Source organism: Eschrichtius robustus, chromosome 13, assembly GCF_028021215.1.
Source record: "Eschrichtius robustus isolate mEscRob2 chromosome 13, mEscRob2.pri, whole genome shotgun sequence".
Lineage (NCBI taxonomy): Eukaryota > Metazoa > Chordata > Mammalia > Artiodactyla > Eschrichtiidae > Eschrichtius > Eschrichtius robustus.
In genome coordinates, this window is record NC_090836.1 from 99498571 (window position 1) to 99522690 (window position 24120).

The following is a 24120-nucleotide window of genomic DNA, read 5'->3' on the forward strand; positions in this document are numbered from 1 at the left end:
ATGAAGCCTCTCCCCCACCAGAATGAACTCTTCCTGCTTGCCAGTGGGGAGGGAGAGGATTTGGCCAGCCAGAGCACGGCCACTGCCAGGAAGCACAGTGTCATTCCAGCCTCCTGGCAGGCCCAACCTAAACTCCAGAGAAGCCGACAAAGGGACAAAGGAGTGGTTCCAGGGAAGACCTCTGGCCTGACTCGACAGCTCAGGAACCCACAGTCTTTGGCTGCTCCCCTGGGCCTGCCCTCTGCCTGCCCCTCTGTCTCATGTGGCCAAGCCCCGCAAGCTGCCACAGCTCTGGTGGATTTTCCCACTGCCCTCACCATCCTGCCGAAGTGGCCAGTCCTCGAGAAGAGCCAGCTGCTGCTCCTGGAGTCCCTTATGCAGCGGAAGATTGCACACCTGAAGTGGGGCCTCCCCCAGCAGATCCTAGAGTCCTACTTGCGTTTCAGCTTCTTAGCACCATGCCCACTGCCCCTTGCGGGGGTGAGGCTCCCTGGGTTACACAAGGCCTGTGAGCTGCAGGGGCAGCAGGAAAGGCATTGTGGGGCCCAGGACCCCAGTCCAGGCCTTAAGTCCCCAGAGAGGTCCCAGAGCGTTCGGCCCCTAGAAAGGAAAAGCTCAAAACCTCCTACGCAGGCCAGAGCTCTGGAGAATCGTAGAGCACACCAGACAGAGCCAATGGGCATTTCTATCCATCCTGAAAAGCCTAAGAGAGTCAGACCACCAGGGGGCCTCAGAGAACGACAGGATGTCCAGAAAGAGTCTCCTCCTAGGGCCCAGCTCACTGCTCCCAGGAACCCCAGGCCTGCAGCAGAATCTAGTAACTGGTGTGGCCAAGAAAGGGTCCAAGAACTCTCCAGTGAGAACAGCGGGGGCAGGCAAATGGTCAGGCCAGGGGTCTCCCAGATGGCAGAGAGGGCTCCTGGCATAGTGAGGATCTCATACTCTGGGGCAGACCACTGGAGGAAGGAGCACGCATCTCAGGAGCCCCCCAGATTCAAATGTCAGCCGCCCACACACAGGAGAAGAGGAAGCCTGGAGCCGGAGGAAGGCAGAGGGGCCGGGCAGCAGCCTTCCTCCTGTTCCACAGACACCTTCACCTCCAATAGGAGTCTGCACTCTGCTGCAGCAAGGCTGAGCATGAGCTTTTTGAACAGGATTTCCTGGTGCCCACACTCGGCCAAGCCCCAGCACTTAGCCCCCAACCTGAGTGTGAGGGATCCTGAGCCTATCCTGCTTCCCAGAGTGGGTGACTCACATGCAAGGGAGGACAGCATCAGAGTCCACGCTTCTTTGAAGAGGGACCTTCAGCCACCAGGTCACTGCGGTGCTGGGGTTGCTCTTCCCAAAACAGAAGAACTTGAGGAAATTGAGAACCCACATGGGGCCCCAAGGAATCCACCAGCCCCCAAAAAGTTTGGTCTTACGAAGCATTTGAGGGGTTTCCTGCTCCAGCATGGCTTTAGGAAGTAGGCGATGGGTCCAGAATCCTCAAAACACGTCAGAGAAGGCAGGAGAGTGGTCTGCTCACTCCCAAAGCGGATGATAAAATAACCTCTAATAAAATTGGTTATTTGGGCCCTGTGGGGTTCTGATTTCTTTGGTACACGTTTTATGAGTGCCCTGCTTTTGGGGTTTGGGATACTTTGTGGGTGGGATAGAAGCTACTTCTACTCTATGGTTTTGAAGGTTCAGGGAATGTGGGTCAGCCCAATGCCATCTCCTAACACCTCCCCTCTCCAGTTCCTCAGAGGAGGGTTTACTGAAGTTTCTATCGTAGTTCAGTCCTGTCCTATTCCAAGCTAATTCTGATTGAGGTAGGATGCTCAAATAGCCTCAGCTGCTTGTGGGAGGGGTGGTGCTCTGCACCGGACACTATTATTCAGGTGCTTTTGGTCACAAGGAAGGGAGCTGATCACTGAGTATCTGCCCTGCTGGGATTCTGCTGCCCGTGAACAGATTTCACGGAAAAACCATTTCTACCTCTTCAATTCTCAAGCACTGGCAACCCTAAATCCTTGTTGTTTTCCCTCACCTCACCCTCCAGGACATCCTGGAGCTAATTGTTTTTTTCAATAAAGTCTGAAACTTCTTAGCTAAAAGGCATTATGTCTTGTGATACTTCTGTAGACAGCTTCAGCAGGTTGAAGCAGATTCACAGAACTCAAATTTAATTCAGAAAATTCAATTCAGGTTTTCTCCTCCTCTCTCCTTTATCCTCCCTCACTTCTTTCCTTTCTTCCCTTTCATTTAGCTTTCCTATTTTTAAATTCATTTTCAAACCCATACACGCTCATTAAAGAAAGTTTAGAAAATTCAAAAGAGGGAAAAACAATCCATAATCCCATCACCCAGTTAATGTTTTGATGTTTTTCTTCTATGTGTTGCCTACCACTACTACGGCACTTATACTGGGGTTGGCAGGCTCTAAGAAGGCTCCCAATGCTCCCTACCTTCTGGTATTCATGCCCTGTGTATTCTCCTCTCCTCGAGTGTGGATTGGATCCAGTGACTCACTTCCAACGAATAGGATACAGCAGAAATGATGGAATGTCACTTCTGAGAACAGGTTACAAAGGCTGTAGCTTCCATCTTGGGCACCTTCTCTCAATTCTCTTGCTTGTTCCCTGAGGGAAGCTGTCCTCCATTTTGTGCACTGCCTTATGGAAAGGCACATGTGGCAAGGAACTGAGGCGGCCAATGGATAACAGCCCTCAGGAAAGTGAGGCCCTCAGTCTGGCAGCCTTTGAGGAAATGAATCCCGCCACCAATCATTTGAGTGAACTTCGAAGCAGATCCTTTGGCCCTAGTGAGCCTTGAGATGAGTACAACCTCATGAGAGACTTTGAGCCAGGGTCACCTTGCTAAGCCGTGCCTGGATTCCTGATCCACAGAAACTATGAGGTAATAAATGTTTGTTGTTTTAAGCGGCTATTGGGGTGTGTTAGTTTTCTATGGCTACTGTAACAAATTACCACAAACTTGGTGGCTTAAAACAACTGAAATTTATTCTCTCTGTTCTGGAGGCCAGAAGTCTGAATGAAATCAAGATGTCAGCAGGTCTACACTGCTACCAAAGGCTCTAGAGGGCAATCCGTTCCTTGCCTCTTCCAGCTTCTGGTGGCTGCAGGCATTTGTTGGCTTGCGGCACCATCACTCCAATCTCTGCCTCCGTGGTTACAGTGCCTCCTCCTTTACTCTGTGTGTCTCTTCTCAAGACAGTTATCATTGGATTTAGGGCCCACTGGATACTCTGGATGATATCTTCATTTCAAGATCCTTAATTACAACTGCAAAGATCCTTTGGAAAAAAGGTAATTTACAGGTTGTGGGGATTTTGGACGTTACATTAGTTTGCTCCAGCTGCTATAACAAAATAATACAGAATGGGTGGCTTAAACAACAGAAATTAATTTTCTCACAGTTCTATAGGCTAGAAGTTCAAGATCAAGGTTTTGGCTAATTTGGCTTCTGGTGAGAGCTCTCTTCCTGGCTTAGAGATGGTCACCTTTTCACTGTGTCCTCACATGGCCTTTCCTCAATGCCTGTACATAAAGAGAGAGATAGATCTTTCTCTCTTCCTCTTTTTATAAGGCCTCCAATCCTATTGGATTAGGGCGTCACCCTTATGACTTCATTTAAACTTAATTACCCCCTTAAAGGCCCTATCTCCAAATACAGTCATATTAGGGGTTAGGACTTCAACATCTGAATCTGGGGGACGCAATTCAGTCCACAGCAGACGTGGAGATGTCTTTTTGAGGGTCACCATTCAATCCATTACATGGATTGTTATGCAGCAACAGATAACTAATACAAATGTACCCTATTGTAATAATTTGCTTCTCTTTCTCCTTGACTAGTTCTAGTTCCTTGAGGACAGGGACTGTCTCTTGCTCACTTTTGAATCCTCTAGATCCTAGCAGAGTTCCTGGCTCCAAATTTTGTCAAAAAGAATACATAACTTGTTGACATTAAAAAAATAAACATAGAATAATGTTTAATTATATGGAAGATGTACATGATATTCTTCTGAGAAAAGTTTACACACCTTTGTATGTTGCTGTTGTAAAAAGGTGTAGAAAAAGACTAGAAGAAAATATATCAAAATATTATTTTTTCTTCTATTTTCTTCACTGAACATATATTACTGCTATAATATAATTTAATGGTGTTGAATAAATGTTTGCTTATTTATTTTACATACTTATGTACATAATTCTGCATCTTTTGTACACAGCATTTTAACGAGGATTTTTCCATGTTAATATCTACTTTTCTCAAGAATCAGTTCATAATACTCCATTAAAAATAAACCATTGTTTTCCAAATTATTTTGCCATGGAAAGCACTTTTTCTACTCCGTCACACTGCTTCTGAATGTAGAAAACATCTCTTGAACCTATCTCCTTTAATACTAACCGGTTGCTGGGCACTTTGGCGCTAATTAAATCCTTGTAGATTGACGGGTTTTGTTAATATACTTAACAACAAACTATTTTTTCTTCTTCAGTGTTCCTTCTGCGCTCACAAAATCGCAAGTACTGTGCAGCCCTCTGTGAGACGATATTTTAAGGGGACCATCTTAGAATCTCTGAAAGAAAGGTGTCACCTTAGATTGTTTGAGAGAAAGGTGCCACGTAAATTTAAAATAATAGTGCTGATAGTTTTTCGATAAGAATCCCTGAGATCGTTTACTTTTTTAATACCACAAATAGATTGTTTCCTTTTTCAAGGCTAATAACAGCGTCTTTAGAAATGCTTTTCAACCTTCGGCGTGGTAAAGACGAATTCCTGCAGGCTCCAAGAGCAGCTTGGGGCTTAGAGGCACGCTCTTCCGACTCCTGCGGCGCGTCACCCGCCCGCAGGGGCCCCTGCTCTCCTGAGACTGGCTGGTATTCGGTTCGCGCAGGCGCATTACCCTTCTCCCCACGCGCCCGCGTCGAGCTCTGCCAAGTGCGCTTGCGCATAAACTACGCGGGAAAAGGTGCTGCCGTGGTAGAACGCAAGCGGAGAGATGTCTGTGAGGGAGCCGGCGGCAGGCCTTCCCGGGCCCGGGAGGGACGAAGAGGCGGCATTGCTCTTCGAGAGGGCCCATTACCGGCACGACCCGCGGTGGCTGCTGCCCATGTCCCCACGCCTCTGCCTGGCCTGCGCGCTGGAGCTGCTGCCGGAGCCTAGCGTATCGGTGCGAGCTGGCATTTCCCTCACCAACCGGGCGGGAGCAACTCCCTTCAACCGGACGCACCTTCCCCGAAACTAAGCCGGGCCCACCCGCCTCGTTAAATCTAGCCCCTAAGCAGGCCCACCCCCTTACCGGCCACGGCGGCCTACCCCGCAGACCGCTCAGCATCCCCTTTACAAAGGAGGCCCAGACCCCGGCTCTGCGCCTCAAGTGGGCCTACCCTGTCCGCACTAAACCCGGGGCTCCCAGGGCCCCCAGCCTAGACTCACTGGCACGCGTTCGCACCTTCCCGTAAGCCCTTCTCTCAGCTGCCCTGCCCTTTGCTGACCCTCTCTCCACTTCTCCAGGGTTTAGCCTTCGCTCAGGCTCCCTCCCATTTGAGTCCCCGCTCAGCCTGAGGGCAAGGCGCGCGCACCCTGGGGGCTTATTCCTTCGCTTTCTGATTGTGCGAATGGGAGGAGGGGGCTCCTTGGGCTCCGTGGCGGCAGGACGAGTGGAAGTTACGGCCGAGCAGGAGTGGGGTGAGGGGAAGAGCTTTCTGAGAGGCAGAGCTGGCTGAAGCGTGGGCTGCGTGTTCCTTCAATGCCTACCCACCTTCGCAGTGAGTTTTTTGTCCGTGGAGACCTCCAAGAAGAGTTTGGGAGATGACTGTTCTCTCAGAGTCACAGGGCTGGAATTGTTGCCGTGGGTGGGTGGGGGATGAGTTAGATCAGCGGTTCTCAAATTTTTGCTCTAGGGATGGCTTTACACTTTTTTTTTTTAAAATTATTTATTTATTTTTGGCTGTGTTGGGTCTTCGTTGCTACCGGGCTTTCTCTAGTTCTGGCCAGCGGGGGCTACTCTTCGTTGCAGTGCGCGGGCTTCTCATTGCGGTGGTTTCTCTTGTTGGGAGCATGGGCTCTAGGCGAGCGGGCTTCAGTAGTTGTGGCACTCGGGCTCAGTAGTTGTGGCTCGCGGGCTCTAGAGTGCAGGCTCAGTAGTTGTGGCACGCGGGCTCAGTCGTTGTGGCACACGGGCTTAGTTGCTCCACGGCATGTGGGATCTTCCCCGACCAGGGATCAAACCCGTGTCCCCTGCATTGGCAGGCAGACTCTCAGCCATTGTGCCACCAGGGAAGTCCGGCTTTACACTTTTTAAAAGAGTTGAGGACCCCCAAAGAGCTTTTGTTTATTTACTGTATTAAAAATAACAAAAGTTTAAAGTATTCATTTAAAAATAATAGTAGGGCTTCCCTGGTGGTGCAGTGGTTGAGAATCCACCTGCCAATGCAGGGAATACGGGTTCGATCCCTGGTCCGGGAAGATCCCACATGCCGTGAAGTAACTAAGCCCGTGCGCCACAACTAGTGAGCCCCCGTGTCACAACTACTGAAGCCCGCGTGCCTAGAGCCTGTGCTCCACAACAAGAGAAGCCACCGCAATGAGAAGCCCGTGCACCGCAACGAAGACCCAACACAGCCATAAATAAATAAATAAATTTATAAAAATAATAGTCCATTACATATTAATATAATTCTTTTTATTTTGGCAAAATATAGGTATTGATAACATACAATTTACTATTTTTAGTGTACAGTTCTGTGGCATAAATGATTTAAAAAATAAAAATAACTATTTTCAGAACAAAAAAGAGTGCAAGGAATGTCTTTGTTTTACATTTTTGCAAATCTTTTTAATGTCTGGCTTAATAGAGGACAGCCGGGTTCTCATGTATTTCTGCATTTTATCTGTTGTGACATGCCCCCTTTGAAAAATACTGTACCCTTGTAAGAGAATAAGTGGAAAAGGCAAATAGCATCTTAGTATTATACGGAAATAATTTTGATCTTGTGGATCCCCTGAAAGTGTTTTGGGCACCCTCAGGGATCCGAAGACTATACTCTGAGAACCGCTGGGCTAGCTGGTAACGTCTGCAATATCACTGAGGCTAGAGTTCTGAGGCTGCCATTGTTGGACAGTGAGAGATAGAGATGAATAAGACAATGAGGTAGGGAAGAAAATAAGAGAACACATTCCTGGGAATTTAGAAGGTGGACATATTTGTGGTCAAGTGCTGTGTGGGATAAGGAGTGAAATTAGGAAAGGTTTTTTAGAGGAGGAAGCATTTGAATTACGCTTGAGAAGATGGGTAAGATTTGGGTTAGAGGAAATGAGGGAGCTTTTTCTAGGAGGCAAGGATTAGCAAGGATGAGTTTGGGGAGGTAATCAGAATGTGTTTGAAGGGCAGTTGAGGGAGGTGAGATTGGAGAGCCAGGGTTGAGATCAGTTCCTTTAAGAGTCTGAATCCAAGCTAAGGAGCTTGGATTTAATCTGCCAGGTGAAGGAACGTCATGGAAATTTTTTGAGTAACTCATTTAGATCACTAGCTTAATGCATTATGTGGGAGGAATTGGTGAAGGAGAACAGGAGACTTACACAGTTTAGAGGCAATAAGAGATGCAACTTCTCCACCTTTTTTTGAACACACTTTTCTTAGCTTCAGTTTTCACCAGTTGAAGGGGTGATGTAGTCAGTTGTACCCATGCTCCAGTTCTATCCTCGGTGCACACCCCTTTTTTGACCTAAGTTTTGCTATTGTCTTGAGTACTTTGCACAGCTGCTACCCAGTTCCCTGTATAGGGAGGTGAATTGAGTGTGAAGATTTATATCTACATTGAATGGAAGAATGAATTTTTCTGTACCTACCTCAGTGAGGCTCATGAATGGTCCCCAGTATCACTCTCACAGACTGTGGAAAGAGCACTGACCTTGGACAACACCTGGTTGGACACTTAGATTTGAGTCCTTGGGAAGGTGTCTGAGCCTCAGTTTTCTCATCTCCAAAATGGCGATAATAATATCTGTTTTTGCTTGCTTTACCAACTCATTAGGCTTAAATGAGCTATTCGACAAAAGAGTGATTTGTGAACAGTAAAGTGCTATGTAAATATACTTTATTAGAAACCTTCGCTCTTGTATAATCCTTTGTTTGAACACATGGATTCCTGTGTGTAAATGATGCCCTTTTTCATACTCCATAGTTTAGATGATCCTACCAGTATTATCTTGTAATTATATTTGGAAATTACACTTGTTTGGGTTCAGAATGGCTGAGACTTGGTTGCTATTGAATATTTTTCTTCCTCTGCTCCAAGTTGGTGCGCAAGAAGCACGTGCTGTCCGGCTTCCGAGATGCTCTCATGAGGCATGCCTCCCTGGTCATGCAGCTGGTGGCTCAGGATCAGAGAGTCTGTATCCACTTCATAAGCATGCTTTTCGGTGAGATTGAAAGGAAAACTTGGCATGAATTTTGCATGTATACCTTGTACATTTGCTTTTGGGGTCTTGGAGAAATGGTCTTGGAACCACAGTTTAGACTTTTTGCGATGTAACAGTTTAACTTACTAGTAAATTGTTTTGTCATAATAATGAAGAAATTGTCCCCTTTCTAAGATACACGATGCATTGTATGGTAACTGGCTTTACCACAGCTCAGAGGTTAGTAAAAGTGTGAAGATGAATGTAGGAAATGTGTGATCTTTCAAAAAGTCCAGTCTCTGTGGTCTTTGAACAGGATTAGAAGTCAGATCTGGAGTCTGCTGATCTGAGTGTGACCCTGATTGAGTTACTTCTTCTCTTCTGTACCTTAGTTTCTTCATGTGTAAAATGAGATGGATTAAAAGGTCCCTTCTTTTAATACAATTATAATGTCCTATGGAATGAGCCCTTTTAGGGAGGAAGGGAGCTAATTCAAATTGGGTGCTTTTCTCTGCTGGAGGCTTTTCAGGCTTTTAACTGCCAGGACAGTCTTTTAAGGGAGAGAGGATGATCCCCAAGGCTCAGGGAGGTCTTAGCTAACAGCTGGCAGAACTGGAATTTTACCCCAGGTCTGTTAGAGACTCCAGAACACACAGTTTTTGTGCTGTGCCGCACTGACTATTTTTATCCTTTTAAAGCCAGAGTGGGTTACTGAAAATCTGGAGTTGGGTGCTGAGGATAGACTTTAGCTGGGACATTGCTTAAAGCTGCTGTTAGTCTTAGAATTCAGTGTGCCTTTCTGGATTTGTTTCTCTTTTATCTGTTAACCATCCCCCTCTTACCTCCTTCTGCTCCAAGGACTGTTATGCAATGTAGAGGATGGGAGTATAACAGACCTCTGTATTGAAGGTAAGATTAAACTGTGTGTACCTAGCATTTGAAGCTGGGGATATTAGCCTGAATTGCAGCTTTGATTATTTGAGACCTTGACGAAATGTTCCATTTTAGAGACAGATAAAGAAAATTCAATTGTCAATCCTTAATTCTGCATTTCTTTCTTGGGCACCTACTTGTGCCAAGTACTGTATCAGACACTAGGGTTGTATCTGACATGGTCCCTATCCTCTAAGAGTTTACAATCTGGAAGAGAGATTGTCTGGTAAATAACAAGGGCTGATGAGTGCTGTTACAGAGACATGTACAAAACTCTGTTTTTATTACATTCATATTGGTTGGTTGGAAGTTGTCTGCACATAGGTGGTGGTTAAAGCTGTGGAAGTGCCTGGGTTTACCTATAAAGGACTCAAGAAGAAGGAAGACAAGAGCATTGGAATGAGAGGATTCTTTTCTTTTTTTTTTCCTTTTTTTAATAAACTTATCCATTTCATTTTATGTTATTTTTGGCTGCATTGGGTCTTCGCCACTGCACGCGGGCTTCTCATTGTGGTGGCCTCTCCCGTTGCAGAGCACGGGCTCCAGGCACGCGGGCCTCAGCAGTTGAGGCACGCGGGATCAGCAGTTGTGGCACGCGGGCTCTAGCGCGCAGGCTCAGTAACCGTGGCTCACGGGCTTAGTTGCTCCACAGCATGCGGGATCTTCCTGGACCAGGGCTCAAACCCATGTCGCCTGCATTGGCAGGCGGACTCCCAACCACTGCGCCACTAGAGAAGTCCCTGGGATGAGAGGATTCTTGCCAAAAGAGCAAGAACGGTATCAGGATATAGTCAAGAAACATAAACCACACAAGTTATTTGAACAGAAAAAATCTTTAAAGAATTATTGACTAGGTAACTGAAGGCAAAAGCGAACCGAGTTTCACCGAGGTGGCAATTTTTGAAAACAGCTTCCACCCCTAGGGATAGGGAAACAAAGGGAGAGGTTGGAATTATTAAGACTTACAAGTTTGGAGGAAGGACCCCATACGTGAAACACAGACCTCTGAGGAGAGGATGCGGCTTGGCTGCTGCTGGGTCCATCACTATCCAGACACGCAGTTAGCAGCTGTAACCGCTAGCAGCTGTGACAGATAAGTCAATGTGACCTGTATGTACTTTTGCCCATCTCTCAGTCTAGAGAATGTGGACAGAGTACCCCTTGAAGGTCTGACAACTGGCAGGGGTGGGGAGATTTCCCTTCACCATTTTCCTCAAGGCCACTCTTGAGTGGGGCTATAATTCTAAAGCCATCTGCTCCTGGTTGGTACCAGCATAGCTTGCAGAACCCTCATCAGATCCCAGAACTTCACTGAGGTGGTGGATACTAGATGGAGATTGCAAAGCTAGAGGGAGAGGACTTGCTCCTTCCTCACTGTTTCCTGTTTGCTTCCTGCCTTACTGTTTCTGTGAGTGTTGTCCTAGAATGCTTCTTTACCCTGGAGGTGGCAGAGCCTCCCCTCAGCAGCAGCCAAATCTAGTCTGCAGCTTTCCCCACACTTGTAGAGCCAGCCTCTTCTCTACTCCTCCTCAAAGACACCAGCAGAAGCATCACAAACAGTTGTATAGAAGGTCAGGTTTGGGGTTGAGCGATAATATTATCGCCGATTATTGACACAGGAACTAACTCATAATTCTGTTTTTTTCATATATGAAGTAGCAAATTCTGAGGAAGGAAGAAGGTAGAAATAATATAGTAGTTTTCAACCTTGGCTTCACAGTAGACTTACCTGGGAAACTAAAAAAGTATCCAGATGCTTAGACTCTTTATCTAGAGATTCTGATTTAATTGGTCTGGGGTGGGACTTGGGTGCTAGTTGTTTTTTTTTTTTTTCTTTTTTTAAGCTTCCTAGGTGATTCTAATGTATAGCCTAGTTGTCAACCATTGATGAAAAACAGTGAAGAATGGGGGAGATAGAAAAGACTAATGCCGATTAACACAAGCAAATGACTTTGATTAGAAGGGCTATGAAGAGTGAACTCTGGGCCATGGGTTGTCTTCTGATTAGTAATGTTATTGTGTCTGCTCAGTCCTTATCCAGCTTACAACTCAGCTGAAGTTAGAGCAGACCATTCATTGCCTGCTGGATGAGTGTCACAAAGAGGTCAGTAAAGTAGCTGTTGGTTCTTGAGTACCCCTCAGAATCCTCAGATGTCAGAGTTGGGTCAACCCTTCTTTGGATAGATGGGGAGATTGAAATCCGGAGAGGAAAAGGGACTTGCCTGAGGTCACTGAGTCAGTGGCAGAGCCAGAGCTAGGGCCTGGGTCTTCTGCTCCAGTACTCTTTGTAGCTTCTTTCCTTCCCTTTTCAATCTCCCAAATGCTGCCTCCGTGTGCTGAAGTCCATTTTCTGGCATAATCATCCATGGCCATTCTCTATATCCTCCTAAATATAATACAGATTTCCTTGATGAATTTATTAAGGAAATATGTTCACTATGTCTTGTCTTCGTATTTTTGTTTGGTTTATTTTGTACTGAAGGCATTTGGTTTTATCAGCATCTAAGGTAAACACTGAAAAGGTACATTTAACCTGCTTTCTTCAGTGTAGTCACAGATATCAGTTGAACAAGCAGCTTCTGCATTGTGTTTAAGATTTAGGGATAATATCAGAGTCACTTTTTTTTTTTTTTGCAAAAGGAAGACAAATGCTCATTTAACACCATCAAGAGCAACATTTAATTAGAAATAATGTTAAATAATCATGTCATTATAATTACTTGCATGTGGTTAATATATGATTGAATTTATAATTATATATATCAACATTTATCATTATGATTATGCCACTTAACATTTTGAGCACTTTCTGTATGCTAGGCACTATGTTGGTACTTTACATGCACCATCTCATTTAGTCCTCCCAACAACCCTATGAAGTTGGTCCTATTATTAATTCCCAACAGAAGAGTTAAGAATCTTACTTAAGGTACTACAGCTAGTCAGTAGAAAAGGTGAAATATGTACTATTGACTCTGCCTGTAAAGCATCAAGCATAGTACCTGACAAATAGAATGTTCAGTAATAGTAGCTATAATAATGATGATGATAATCAATTTTTTTTGCAATGAACTAGAATTCCATCTTTATGATTTTCCCAAATTTCACCTCCCAGTTTCTGGCTCCATAAGAGGCAAAATATGCTAATTCTAATTTAGTTTAACAAACATGTACTGAGGACACTGAGAGGAATCTGACTCAGTCCCTTTCCTTTGGGGCTTCCCAGTCCAATAGGGGATATAGACACTTAGCTAAAGAGGCTGATTACTGACTGTGGTGAGAGACACATGCAGTACAGGGTTTGGTGTGGATAGGGCAAGATGAATTTTGGTGGGAGATCTGTCCTGATCCTAATTTATAGAGCAGAGTATGTTCACTCTCTGTAGCTGTGTAACATGCCCTCCATGCGAGGCAGCCTGGCCACCCTGACCCTTCTCGGCAAGTTGGTGGATGCGATCCCTGCTCTGGCAGACAAGCTTGTGATGGAGCACAGTGAGTGACCTCTGGGGAAGAGCTACCACTACCCTTTCACCTGTTTTGATCACACTTCCATCTGGGTGGTCCATCCACTGTGTACATCTGGGAAGTCATTACTTTGCTTCTCTAGGCTTTAGTTTCCCCGTCTGCAAAATCTGCTCTATGTTGGCCAATTGGAAAAAAAGTGTTTCTCAACTCTGGTCTTGGGCTCCTTCAATTCTTTTTTTTAACACAAAAGAATTAAGTACCTTCTATGAGCCTTCCTTTCAGGTGGGAGGAAGAATTAATTCTAGAATATAGAAGCACTTTTTTTCTATCAGTAAAAGCAAATAAATATCTCACAAAGTATTTATCCAAGGGTAAATCACTTAACTTCTCTAAGCCTTGGTTTTCCCTTTTGATTAAGTTCCCAGAAATCATGTATTGTGGGGGATTGTAGCGGATTACCATCACTATTCCATTCAGGGCAATAGTTTGGAGTGTCATCTAGCAGTTGACATTGTGAGGTTCCCTTGGCCCCTTGGTTGTTTTCTGAATAGGTGACCTGATGGAACATCTGTTGAGAGGTTTAGTATACCCCAGTGAGGGGGTGCAAGCTTCTGTCTGCTACCTTTATGGGAAGCTGTACTCCTCACCAGTTGCAGCCGAGATGCTTTTGGGCCATTTCCGGGAGAAACTGTGTCCTCTCTTCCTTTCCACCATGGATGGTGCCCAGACAAAGGAGCTAAAGATCAACTGCTTGGGTAAGACATGGGACTGGAGAGAAAAGAGAAAGCTTTTGAGGTTTTGCTTGAGGATTTGAGATATTGGCTCACTAGTGGTGGGGAGGTTTGCTGCTTTGCAAAGCATGGAAGCTGTGGGTTTGGTAGATAAGAGGCACAGACTGTGAAAGATGCCTGATGTTGGTGTGGTATCCTAAGAATGTCATCTTTGGAAGGAGAAGAAGAAAAGTGGGACAGCAATTTTTTTGCCTCTGGTCTTTATTGCATGCCCTGGTGCATCCTGTACTTGCTGCCAAATTAATCTTCACACTGCATAGCTTGCATCCTGTCAGTCTCCTATTTGGAAAATCATCTATGGCTCCCTCTGGCCTCCAGAGTGAAGTCCAAGTTTCTCTGCTTGTTATTTGAGGCTCAGTGTACCCTTTCAGCCTCTCCTGTTACTTCCTTACATAAATAAACGAGATCTATCAAATGCTTTTGAGCAGGGAGCTTTCTTATTTTGGATAGAGCAAATGGGCTCTGTGATTGGTGACTGGGTGAGGACCTGTTTCAGAGCAGGAGCTACAGGGAAAAGCATAGTCTGTGGGTAACAATGATCTCTTTTCACAGTTTGGGCCAAGAGCTCTGTTATGACTAGTTCAGCCACACATAAGAGAGTGTTCATTCTGAGACAGGCCCTGTTCTGGGCTCTGGGGTCATAAAGATGATCAAACCCAGGCTCTGATCTGTGGGAGTTCATAGCCCAATGTGGAGGACAGATGTGGACAGAGTCCATTGTGGTACGTGCTTTCATGGAGATTGCAAAGAAAAAGGTGGGATTCTATTCAGCATAGTACTTGAAGTCCTAGCCAGAACAATTAGGCAAGAAAAAGAAATAAGAGGCAGAAGTAAAGGAAGGAAGAAGTAAAATTGCCTCTGTTTTCAGATGACATTACCTTATATATAGAAACCCCTAAAAACTACACTAAAAACTGTTTAATAAATGAATTCAGTAAAATTGTAGGATACAAAATCACTTGTGTTTCTATACACTAGCAACAAACAATATGAAAAAGAAACTAAGAAAACAGTCCCATTTACAATAGCATTAAAAAGAATAAAATACTTAGGAATATCTATGGAGACATGAAGAAGTTTCTAGGGGATGTCGGAGGAGCTGCCTTGGGTGTATTCTGGTGCCTATGCTCCTCTTGCCTCACTTCCCAACCCCTTTGTTTTCTAGGTTTGCTGAGGCAGCTGCTGAAGTATGACCTCTTTGTGTCCATGATCATGAACAAATCTGTGCTGGTGGAAAGTACTGAGAGTGTTGAGGGGCCACCAGGAGAGACCTCACTGCCTTTGGTGCTCAAAAAGGTAGTTGTCTTGTGATTCGTGGTCTCTGGGTTCAATAACAAGAGAACCTGAATGCTTCCTGGGCCTTTTTCCTTATCCACCACGCCTTCTATCCAGGATTTCCTAAGTATTTTCTTACTGGCCAAAACAATATGCTATTAGAAGTCTCAAAGTTGGTTTTCTTTCAGTCATGAAAGGATAAGTTAAAACCTGTGCCCAAGGTTTTAATTGGGAGCTGGCTGGTTATAGAGGCACCCTCTGCCTAGCACATATCAAAATTCTAGATTCCCAGAAAGAAAGTAGGAGTGGGTTCAGCATAAACTGCATTGCTTGTGCAAATAGTTTAGTCACAGTGAGCCACTTTTACCAGTTCTTGGAGGGTTGGGAACCCTCCTGAAATTCAACTTCCCAAACCGAGTGAGTGGCCAACCATGCAGGCAGGACTTTCTAAGGATAACAGTCTCAGGCCTGCAATGTTAACTCTTTTCTGTACATTCTTTGAAGCAAGGCTCATAGTAGAACCTTCCCTTGTTATGTCCCAGGCTTGTTGAAACATCAAAACCAGATGAGGGATGTGAAAGTACTTTTGTCAGTGAAGGCCTGAGCCCTTCTTGGGGACGATGTTAGTGTTCTTTGAGTGCCATTGTGTTCTTTTGTTCTGTTTCTCTCCTGCTGCTGTTGACAGAGACTCCTTTCCATAATCTATAACTGCTCTCCCTGAGCACCATCCTTATGCCTGGCACCTGTAGTGTGTGAGGGATTCAGAGACAAATCAGGCTCCTGCCCTGAGGCATTCAGGCTGCTTCCCTCTGGTCCTGTTAGTGGTGTGACTGTGACACATTTTGCTGCCTGTTTCTGCAGCTTCTTCTTTCCAGGGATGAGACTCTGCAGGTGGCCAGTGCCCACTGTATAACTGCAGTACTGCTGCACTCACCAGCGAAACACGCCCCAGCCTTCATCCATGCTGACATCCCAGGTAGGAGGCCCCTTCTAACTTTCTCCTCTGAGGACCCCAGAGTTGTGACTGGAGACCCTTGAGTAGCAGCAGCAGCAGTCTTGTTGGGGGTTCTTTGATACGCATACTGGAGGGATGGTTGGTGGCATGTTCATTGTGTATGACAGACTCTAGGAAATAGGCCTCATGAAGTCTGAATCCTCTTGCTACAGATTTCAAATATGACCTTGAGCAGTTTGTTACTGAACTTTGTCACTAATTTGACCATCTAGGAATAAACACCTAGTGTGGGGTGGTGGAAAGATCTGTGGACCCGAGAGGCAAAAGGAACTAATGTGTCTTGAAGGTTTGTTATGAGCCAGGAAATATGCCCTGAGGTGCATTGCAAATGTTGCCACATTTAGGTCCTCATCTTTGCTATTTTATGAATAAGGAAATTGAACTAGGGAAGGGAAATAACCGGTTTAAATCAACAAGACTTGGCATTGGCAGAGAAGGGATACAAAATCAAGGCTGTCTGGCTCTAAAACCTCTTTTCTCTGTATCATGCTGCTACCCATCCTGAGAATTAGGGGACCTGAGCTCCAGTCCCGCCTCTACCACCAACTGTTTCTCTCTAGGTCTCAGTTTCCCCATCTATTAAAAAGATAAGGTTAGACCATAAGTCTGAGGGCATTTTCCAGGTTTATCTGTGAATGAATGATCATGTCTCATCAAGAGGGTGTGTGAACAGATGAAGTGACAGGTGTGAGATGCTGAATAAATCCAAGGCCCTAGCATTAGTTAAGGGATCATGATTACACAGTTGTCATTGATTGTTTTCTCCCTCTCTCCCTGGCCAGAGTTCCTCTTTGAGCATCTTTCCTCTTCCAGTGAAGTGCTTGTCTGGTCCAGCTACAACTGCTTGATACTTCTGGCAGAAGAGCCACTCTTCTTTTCCAAGTGCCACACGGTGTACGGTTGGTATTGTGGGTCCTGTACTAGCTCTGGCTCAGGTGGACAGCACTTTTAAGTTAGGTGGCAACAGCAGTGACGGGGGGCCGGCCTACACCTTGGAGGGGGGTGCTGGTCTGGTCATTTCCATTAGCCCAAACTCATTACCAGATTCCACATGCAAGCAGTGATATCCAAACAGTTCTGCTCTTCATTGATTGGCAGTATATACGTTTAGCAAGAGAAGGGCCACTAAATGAATTCCTGTTGCACCTTCAGAGCAACTTTACTCAGCCTTGGATTCAGTCTTTTCCTGCGCCCCAGATATCTGTCCATCTAGTTAGTCCCAAAGTTTTGCTGATTTATCCTTTCAAAGTTTTTTGAAACTGTCCCTTCTTCTTTCCTGGTGATACCTTCCTTGTCTGGGACTTTTTATATCACATCTAGATTTTTAGACTGGGCACATTTAGTTATTCATTTTATATTCTGTGTTCTTATTCTATGCCAGGCACCAGGCTGGGACCTAGAGATTTAGAGATACATATAATGTGGTCCCTGTCCTCTGGAAGGGGAGGGAGATATAAACAAGCTTATTAGGACTGTGCTAGAGGGGAAGTACAAGACGTGTAGGAACTCAGGGGAGGCCCATAGCTCTGCCTGAGTGGACCAGGGAAGGCTTCCTGGAGGAGTGGATGTCCTACCTGATTCTTTGAGGAGAAATAGGAGTGTGTGTAGTAGAGAAGGTGAAGCTCAGCCAGTAGGTATTGACTAAATACCTTGAATGCCAGGGTCGTGCTATGGGTTGTGCTGGGTTTGGGGAGATAGAGATGAATCAGATAAGGGCCTGCCTTCAAAGATCTCACAGTCCCGTCCCATCAGTTCAACTTGTCAGGACTGCTCCATGAGGGCTGCTAGCAAATATGTGCTGTCCAGAGCCTCTCATCTCTCCTGGAAGGCAGTAAAGAAACCAGCAAGCCCTGATCCCTGGCCTCTGCCATGTCATTTTGTGGTAGGGATCGAGTCAGTGGTGAGGAGCCTACAGGGAATCCTGAGGATGAACAACACCGAGCTGCACAAGCAGGGCCTGCTGCTCTTTGCTCAGATCCTGACTCGGTGAGCAAAGTAGTGGAGCATCAGGCCTGTAGGGGCCAGACTGGAGAAGGAAAGAAGTGAGGTATTTATTCCTGGTGGGGTCAGTGATAGGAGTTCACACACTCATTTCTCATTTACAATTTCTCAGGCAGCCAGAGGAGATCAGGCTGTTCACAAGCTCAGCCATGTGCAGAGATGCTGGCCGTGCCCTCCAAGAGGCAGTGAACAGCCCTGTGCTGGAGGTGGCTGCTGAGGCAGTGAAGGCCATTTCTGCCTTTCTGAGGTGAGAGACCCAGACAGGCTGAACTTTCCACCCCTGCATGTACCCGAGGGCCTGTCAAGGCCAGAGCAGCTTCCAGGGGATACTTGTCCTTTAGGTCAGGGAAATTTCATTGAATTATTTCTTCCGCTGCTCTACTTACTCTGTTCTGTCTTCCTGGGACTGCCATTTGGATGTTGGGCATCCTGGATTGGTCACCTGATTTTCTTTGTTTTGTTTCTTTCTTTTCTTTGTCTGACAGTTTTTTATCTTTTTGTCATTATGTAGTAGTTTCCAGGAGATTTTCTTGACTTTATCTTCAACCCTACTATTGAGTGTTTTATTTCTGCTTTCATATTTTTAATTTGGAAGAGTTCTTTCCAATTCTCTGCATGTTTTTTTAAATAGGATTTTATTCTGTATTTATTTTGTGGATGGAACTTTTTAAAACTCAGTCATTTGTTTTAGTCCAGACCTTGCCCCCACTTCCTTTCTACTAATTTTTCCTTCTGCCTAAAATACTCTTCCCTTAAATCTTTGCATGACTGGCCTCTTCCCATCATTCAGGTCTCATTCAGAGTGTCCTTCCCTAACTGACCCATTTGGCTATTACAGCACCTACCAGACACTTGACAGTTCTTATTTATTCATTTGTTCTGTGTCTCCTCCACTATATAAGATAATCTCCAAGAGATAAGGGACCATATCATTTTTTTCACTGCTGTATGCCTCACTCCTAATAGATACTCAGTATATGAATGATGTTAAAATGGATGGTGAGACTAAGCGATCCTAGGGTCATGATGGGAAATCATTCCTTAGTAAGATGCTTGATATCTTGAAAAAACTAATGGAGGAAACCCATATTTATTTATATAGAAAATTTTACTTTGTTTCCACATCCTCCCTTTTAAAAATCTAACAAAATAATATATTTAAGCGATAAAAAATAAAATACGCACAAGGTTTATAATGAAAAGGAACAGCCCCCTGTCCCCACTTCCTAAAGGAGACTAATTTTAACTCATTTTGGTTTTAGTTCTGGTGATTTATCTCCCTAAATCTAAACAATATGCTTGTAATGCTATTTCTTTATTGTCAATTTAGAACATTATTCACTGACTTGCCAATAAGAAAAACAAGACTTAGGTCACATTATTTTGTCTTCTCTACACTTCCTTGGCATTTTTGCTAGTTACTGTTTTATGTTAATTTATGTTATGTTTTCAAACTTTTAAATAATATACTTAAAACTTGTGTTTCTTGTTCCCTCAACTTGAAGCAGTATCTCTTGACGCCCTACTTGGTTAGCTGAGTATATTAGCACCCCAGCTCTTTCTTTGCCTTCTCCTCCTTACCGTCTACTTCTCAATGTCAGCTGTACCTTTAATTTTATTTATTTATTTATTTTAAAAGGACGATCTGGGGAGTGAAATGTCCACTGGGGACTTTATTTTATTTTATAAGTTTTTTAAATTTTATAAATTTATTTATTTATTTTTGGCTGCGTTGGGTCTTCGTTGCTGCGCACGGGCTTTCTCTAGTTGCAGTGCGCAGGCTTCTCGTGGCGGTGGTTTCTCTTGTTGCAGAGCATGGGCTTTAGGTGCGTGGGCTTCAGTGGTTGTGGCATGTGGGCTCAGTAGTTGTGGCACATGGACTCAGTAGTTGTGGCTTGCGGGCTCTAGAGCGCAGGCTCAGTAGTTGTGGTGCACGGGCTTAGTTGCTCTGCGGCACGTGGGATCTTCCCGGACCAGGGCTCGAACCCCGTGTCCCCTGCATTGGCAGGTGGATTCTTAACCACTGCGCCACCAGGGAAGTCCCTATACCTTTAACTTTATATTGTAAAGTTTGTTAACATTTATAGTCTCTTCTGTAACTATATTTAAGTCTTTGTCACTTGACTCTAGGTTGCTTCTAAAAATTGAAGAAAAGAATAGCATTTACATTATAATGGCATCAGTTTGTCTCTTTTCCCCTTTTGTCCTTTCCTGGATTTGAATCTCTAAATCTGGGGCATGAATCCCAACAAGGGTGAGATGAGTAAACCAACAGGGTAACAAAGGCATAGAGTAAGAGCCAGAGTCAGTCAGAAGTTCCCATGCAGAGCTGGAAATCTCCCAGGAGGTCAGTGTTATGGGGGACTGGTAGCCCCTTTAGCACCTTTCAGGCAGGAGGTAGTATTTGAGCTGTGCTCTGAGGGATGAGAGAGATCTAGATTTGTGGAAGGACCGGGTTGGCCAAAACATGTAGGTAGGACAATTTAGGGATTACTGAGGGTATGGTAGCCAGTCTGGCCAGCAGGTTGTGTGAAGGGGAGTAGTACATGAAGAAGCCAGAAAGCTGGTTGGGTCAGAATTGTGGAGAGCTGTGGAGAGGGGGCTGGTTATTAATCCTTAGATAATTTTACTTTTTTTTTTTTTTTTTAAAGTTTGTTTTTTTTTTAATACTTCTTTATTATTTAATTATTTATTTTTGGCTGTGTTGGGTCTTCGTTTCTGTGCGAGGGCTTTCTCTAGTTGTGGCAAGCGGGGGCCACTCTTCATCGCGGGATAATTTTACTTTTGACTTTAATTTTTCAGAATTTTTACTGAGGTGGTCCCTCTGAGGTGGAGTGGTTCAGAGGATCTCTGGGAAGCACAACCAGAAGGAGGAATGAAGAGTGAGAACTGTTGAAAGAATTTAAAGATGGCAGAACCAGGGCTTGACAACCAATGTAGGATAGAAAGTTAGAGCTTCCAGAAATGAAGAGGGAAAGGGGAAATCAAGCCTTCATTATATACAATTAACGGAGTGCCTGTTAGAAGGCCCAGCAGATTGCTCTCAGTGTTCACATGTCAATCCCAAATTCCCAATCTATCCCTCCCCCCACCCTTCCCCCTGGTAACCATAAGATTGTTCTCTGTGAGTCTGTTTTTCTGTTTTGTAAATAAGTTCATTTGTATCATTTTTTTTTTAGATTCCACATATAAGCGATATCATATGATATTTGTTTTTCTCTGTCTGACTTACTTCACTTAGTATGATAATCTCCAGGTCTACCCATGCTGCTACAAATGGCATTATTTCATTCTTCTTTTTTTTTTTTAAATTTTATTATTTATTTATTTATTTATTTATTTATTTATTTATTTATGGCTGTGTTGGGTCTTCGTTTCTGTGCGAGGGCTTTCTCTAGTTGTGGCAAGCGGGGGCCACTCTTCATCGCAGTGCGCGGGCCTCTCGTTATCGCGGCCTCTCTTGTTGCAGAGCACAGGCTCCAGACGCGCAGGTTCAGTAGTTGTGGCTCACGGGCCCAGTTGCTCCGCGGCATGTGGGATCTTCCCAGACCAGGGCTCGAACCCGTGTCCCCTGCATTGGCAGGCGGATTCTCAACCACTGCGCCACCAGGGAAGCCCCATTCTTCTTTTTTAAAAATTTATTTTATTTATTTTTGGCTGCGTTGGGTCTTTGTTGCTGTGCGTGGGCTTTCTCTAGTTGCGACAAGTGGGGGTTACTCTTCGTTGCAGTGCGCGGGCTTCTCATTGCGGTGGCTTCTCTTGTTGTGGAGCACAGGCTCTAGGAGTGCGGGCTTCAGTAGTTGTGGCTCGCAGGCTCTAGAGCACAGGCTCACTAGTTGTGGCGCACAGGCTTAGTTGCTCCGCGGCATGTGGGATCTTCCCGGACCAGGGCTCGAACCCGTGTCCCCTGCATTGGCAGGCGAATTCTTAACCACTGTGCCACCAGGGAAGCCCCCTTTATAGAGTTTTGACTCTTAGAAAGTTCTTCCTTATATTCCTTAAATAAGATCTGGGTCCTTGATAACGTTTACCTATTGATCCTGATTTTCCTCATCAAGGAAACAGAAAGCAAATTTGATCTCTCGTCCCCAAGATAGCTTATCACTTATTTGAGAACAGTGACCACCTTCTGTTCTAGATAGTACTTTTTTAACTGGGAGGCCCTTCTCAGTGAGAAAAGCTTCTGTATCTTTAATAACAATAATAATAGTCTTAGCTGTCATTTATAAGGACTTACTATCTAGCAAACATCGTGCTGAGTGCTTAGCATACATTATCCAATTTGATCCTTAGAATAATTCTATGAGGAGAGTACTATTAACTTTCATTGACTAGATGAGGAAACTGAGGGCTAGAGAGGATGAAGAATGTGCACGAAGTCATGCAGCAGATAAGTGTTGGAGCAAGGGTTTTTATCATATCAGATCCTGGACCCGTGTTCTGATCTACCACCTGTCCCCCATTGCCTGAGAACCTGAGGGTACCTTGGAGTACCCTTACCTCACCATAGGCCTACCTTTGTCTCTCTGGGTGCAGGAAGGACCATCAGAGTGCTCTACCTGTGCTGTACAAGGAGCTACAGGCCTTGCTCAAAGCCATGCTGAGCCGGTGTGCAGATTCTTCCCAGACCCCGCTGAACTGGAGGCCCCTGGTCAGTGCACTGCAGCCTGCTTCTTCTGGAGATCATGCTGTAATGTGTTTTTGGAAGATAATTAGTACATTGCATTACCTTTATATGCCACTTTATAGGTTTTTCTCATGCACACACACCTACAGTGAGATGTTATTTTTTTTCCTAACTGCAGAACTGTGGGGCTTAATAATTGTTATCCTCATTATGACACTGAAGTTGCAGGGGTTAAATAGTTTTTCTCTCAGGTCCAAAACTAGCAAGGACCTGAGTTTGGATAGTAAATCCCAGGGTGTTTGTACCCAAGCCTCCTACACACTTTGTCTTTTATATCATCCAAGCAGGTATGGTAAACATGCTCACAAAATTATTTAAGGCTGGATTCGCTATAATCTTAGAAAGAATCTGACCAATGTGCAGTGTGTCATAATTGTTGGCTTTTAATGGTCCATGGACTTAAAATATCAGAAGAAATACTATTAACGTGAGTGCTGATTATGTCTTTCAGGATTAACTTTGGAAACTAAGCTCTTCATGCCTGATGCGGTGGGGATTTTTGTGTGTTTTGGAGCAATAATATGGGCATTATAGCCAGTTAGGCTATTGTCCACTAGCCTGTGACAGTTTTCTGCAAATAATAGAACAAGAACCAGTCCTGTGCTTCACAGGGAGACAAGTGGTTAAGGTTTCCTCTTCTACCTTTTTTAAAGGAGCTATTAGATGGCTGGATTTGTGAGGATGTACCTAAGATCCCCTGGAAAGTGTTAGGTGTATGGGAATGCCAGACTCCAGTGTGAGAGGAAGAAGTCTGTAGTCCTCTAAGCAAAGACCAGAACACGGAGTAGGTACTTGACCAATAGGTTACCCTCTTTCCTTCTCACCTCAGGGCCATGCCTCCAGTAGAGATTCAGAGAAGGCCATTCTTCAAAGAGGAAGGTTCCTCCTGAGCACTCTGGAGGGATTTAGAAATGCCTGCAGGTGAGGGGCCCTCTGTGGTCTGATGAAGTAGTAGTATGGAGGGTGGGTGTAGAAAGGAATCGGACAAAGGATGAAGCTCTAGAAGCAACACTTGATTTCTGATGCTTTGCTGTGTAGTGAGAGGACTGGCTGGGATGGAGGTTGGGGATGCGTGTGGGGTGTGGAATGGGTATGTGGAGGAGGTTTCTAAAGATTCCCTCCTGGCGAAGTTTTTGTTACTGTGCAATGAGGTTGTATCTCACTCAGCTTTGTTCCTCTTCCCAAGTAACCTAGTGCTATAGGTGTTCACTGAATGCTTGTTGGATTAATTCAGTTCACATTAACAAATATTTGTTGTATCTACTGTGTGCCAGGCCTGGTGCTAGATAGTGGGAGTGGAAAGGTAAGTCAGATTAGCTTCTACCCACAAGGAGCTCAGTCTCTTGGGGAAGAGACAGTTTTGTTTATATGTGTGGCATTCATTACATTGTCACAGATCTGGGGAAGGCATTCCAAGTAGAGAGAGCAGCATGTGTAAAGGCAAAGAGATGTGAAACAGCAAACAGCATGGTATGTTCAGGGAAATACATGTAGTAGGGTGGATGAGTCATGTGTTATGGGAGAGAGGGTAGGGA

At 44.8% G+C, this 24120-nt stretch overlaps 2 protein-coding genes across 2 annotated transcripts in view; both read left to right on the top strand.

Moving 5' to 3' along the window:
* LOC137775867 (uncharacterized) lies at positions 1 to 4969 on the top strand. Its single transcript, XM_068561985.1, has 3 exons — positions 1 to 711; positions 1107 to 1209; positions 4866 to 4969. Exons 1-3 carry the CDS (start codon positions 1 to 3, stop codon positions 4967 to 4969), a joined length of 918 nt encoding a protein of 305 aa, XP_068418086.1.
* Positions 4970 to 4981: 12 nt separating this feature from the next.
* Positions 4982 to 24120, top strand: part of MEI1 (meiotic double-stranded break formation protein 1) — a 67828-nt gene continuing 48689 nt past the window's right edge. Inside the window, exons 1-13 of the mRNA XM_068561251.1 lie at positions 4982 to 5185; positions 8316 to 8439; positions 9277 to 9327; positions 11382 to 11455; positions 12738 to 12843; positions 13368 to 13571; positions 14773 to 14903; positions 15744 to 15858; positions 16680 to 16796; positions 17784 to 17883; positions 18011 to 18145; positions 22435 to 22549; positions 23415 to 23506. Coding sequence (XP_068417352.1) covers positions 5015 to 5185; positions 8316 to 8439; positions 9277 to 9327; positions 11382 to 11455; positions 12738 to 12843; positions 13368 to 13571; positions 14773 to 14903; positions 15744 to 15858; positions 16680 to 16796; positions 17784 to 17883; positions 18011 to 18145; positions 22435 to 22549; positions 23415 to 23506 — 1535 coding nt within the window. The 5' untranslated portion in view covers positions 4982 to 5014. The remainder of the gene's footprint in view (positions 5186 to 8315; positions 8440 to 9276; positions 9328 to 11381; positions 11456 to 12737; positions 12844 to 13367; positions 13572 to 14772; positions 14904 to 15743; positions 15859 to 16679; positions 16797 to 17783; positions 17884 to 18010; positions 18146 to 22434; positions 22550 to 23414; positions 23507 to 24120) is intronic.

Coding starts and splice junctions, on each gene's coding strand:
- LOC137775867 (XM_068561985.1), top strand. CDS start 1: ATGAAGCCTCTCCCCCACCAGAATGAACTCTTCCTGCTTGCCAGTGGG. Junction 712..1,106: donor ATCCTGAAAAGCCTAAGAGA/GTCAGACCACCA, acceptor CACCTCCAATAG/GAGTCTGCACTCTGCTGCAG. Junction 1,210..4,865: donor ACTTAGCCCCCAACCTGAGT/GTGAGGGATCCT, acceptor ACCCGCCCGCAG/GGGCCCCTGCTCTCCTGAGA.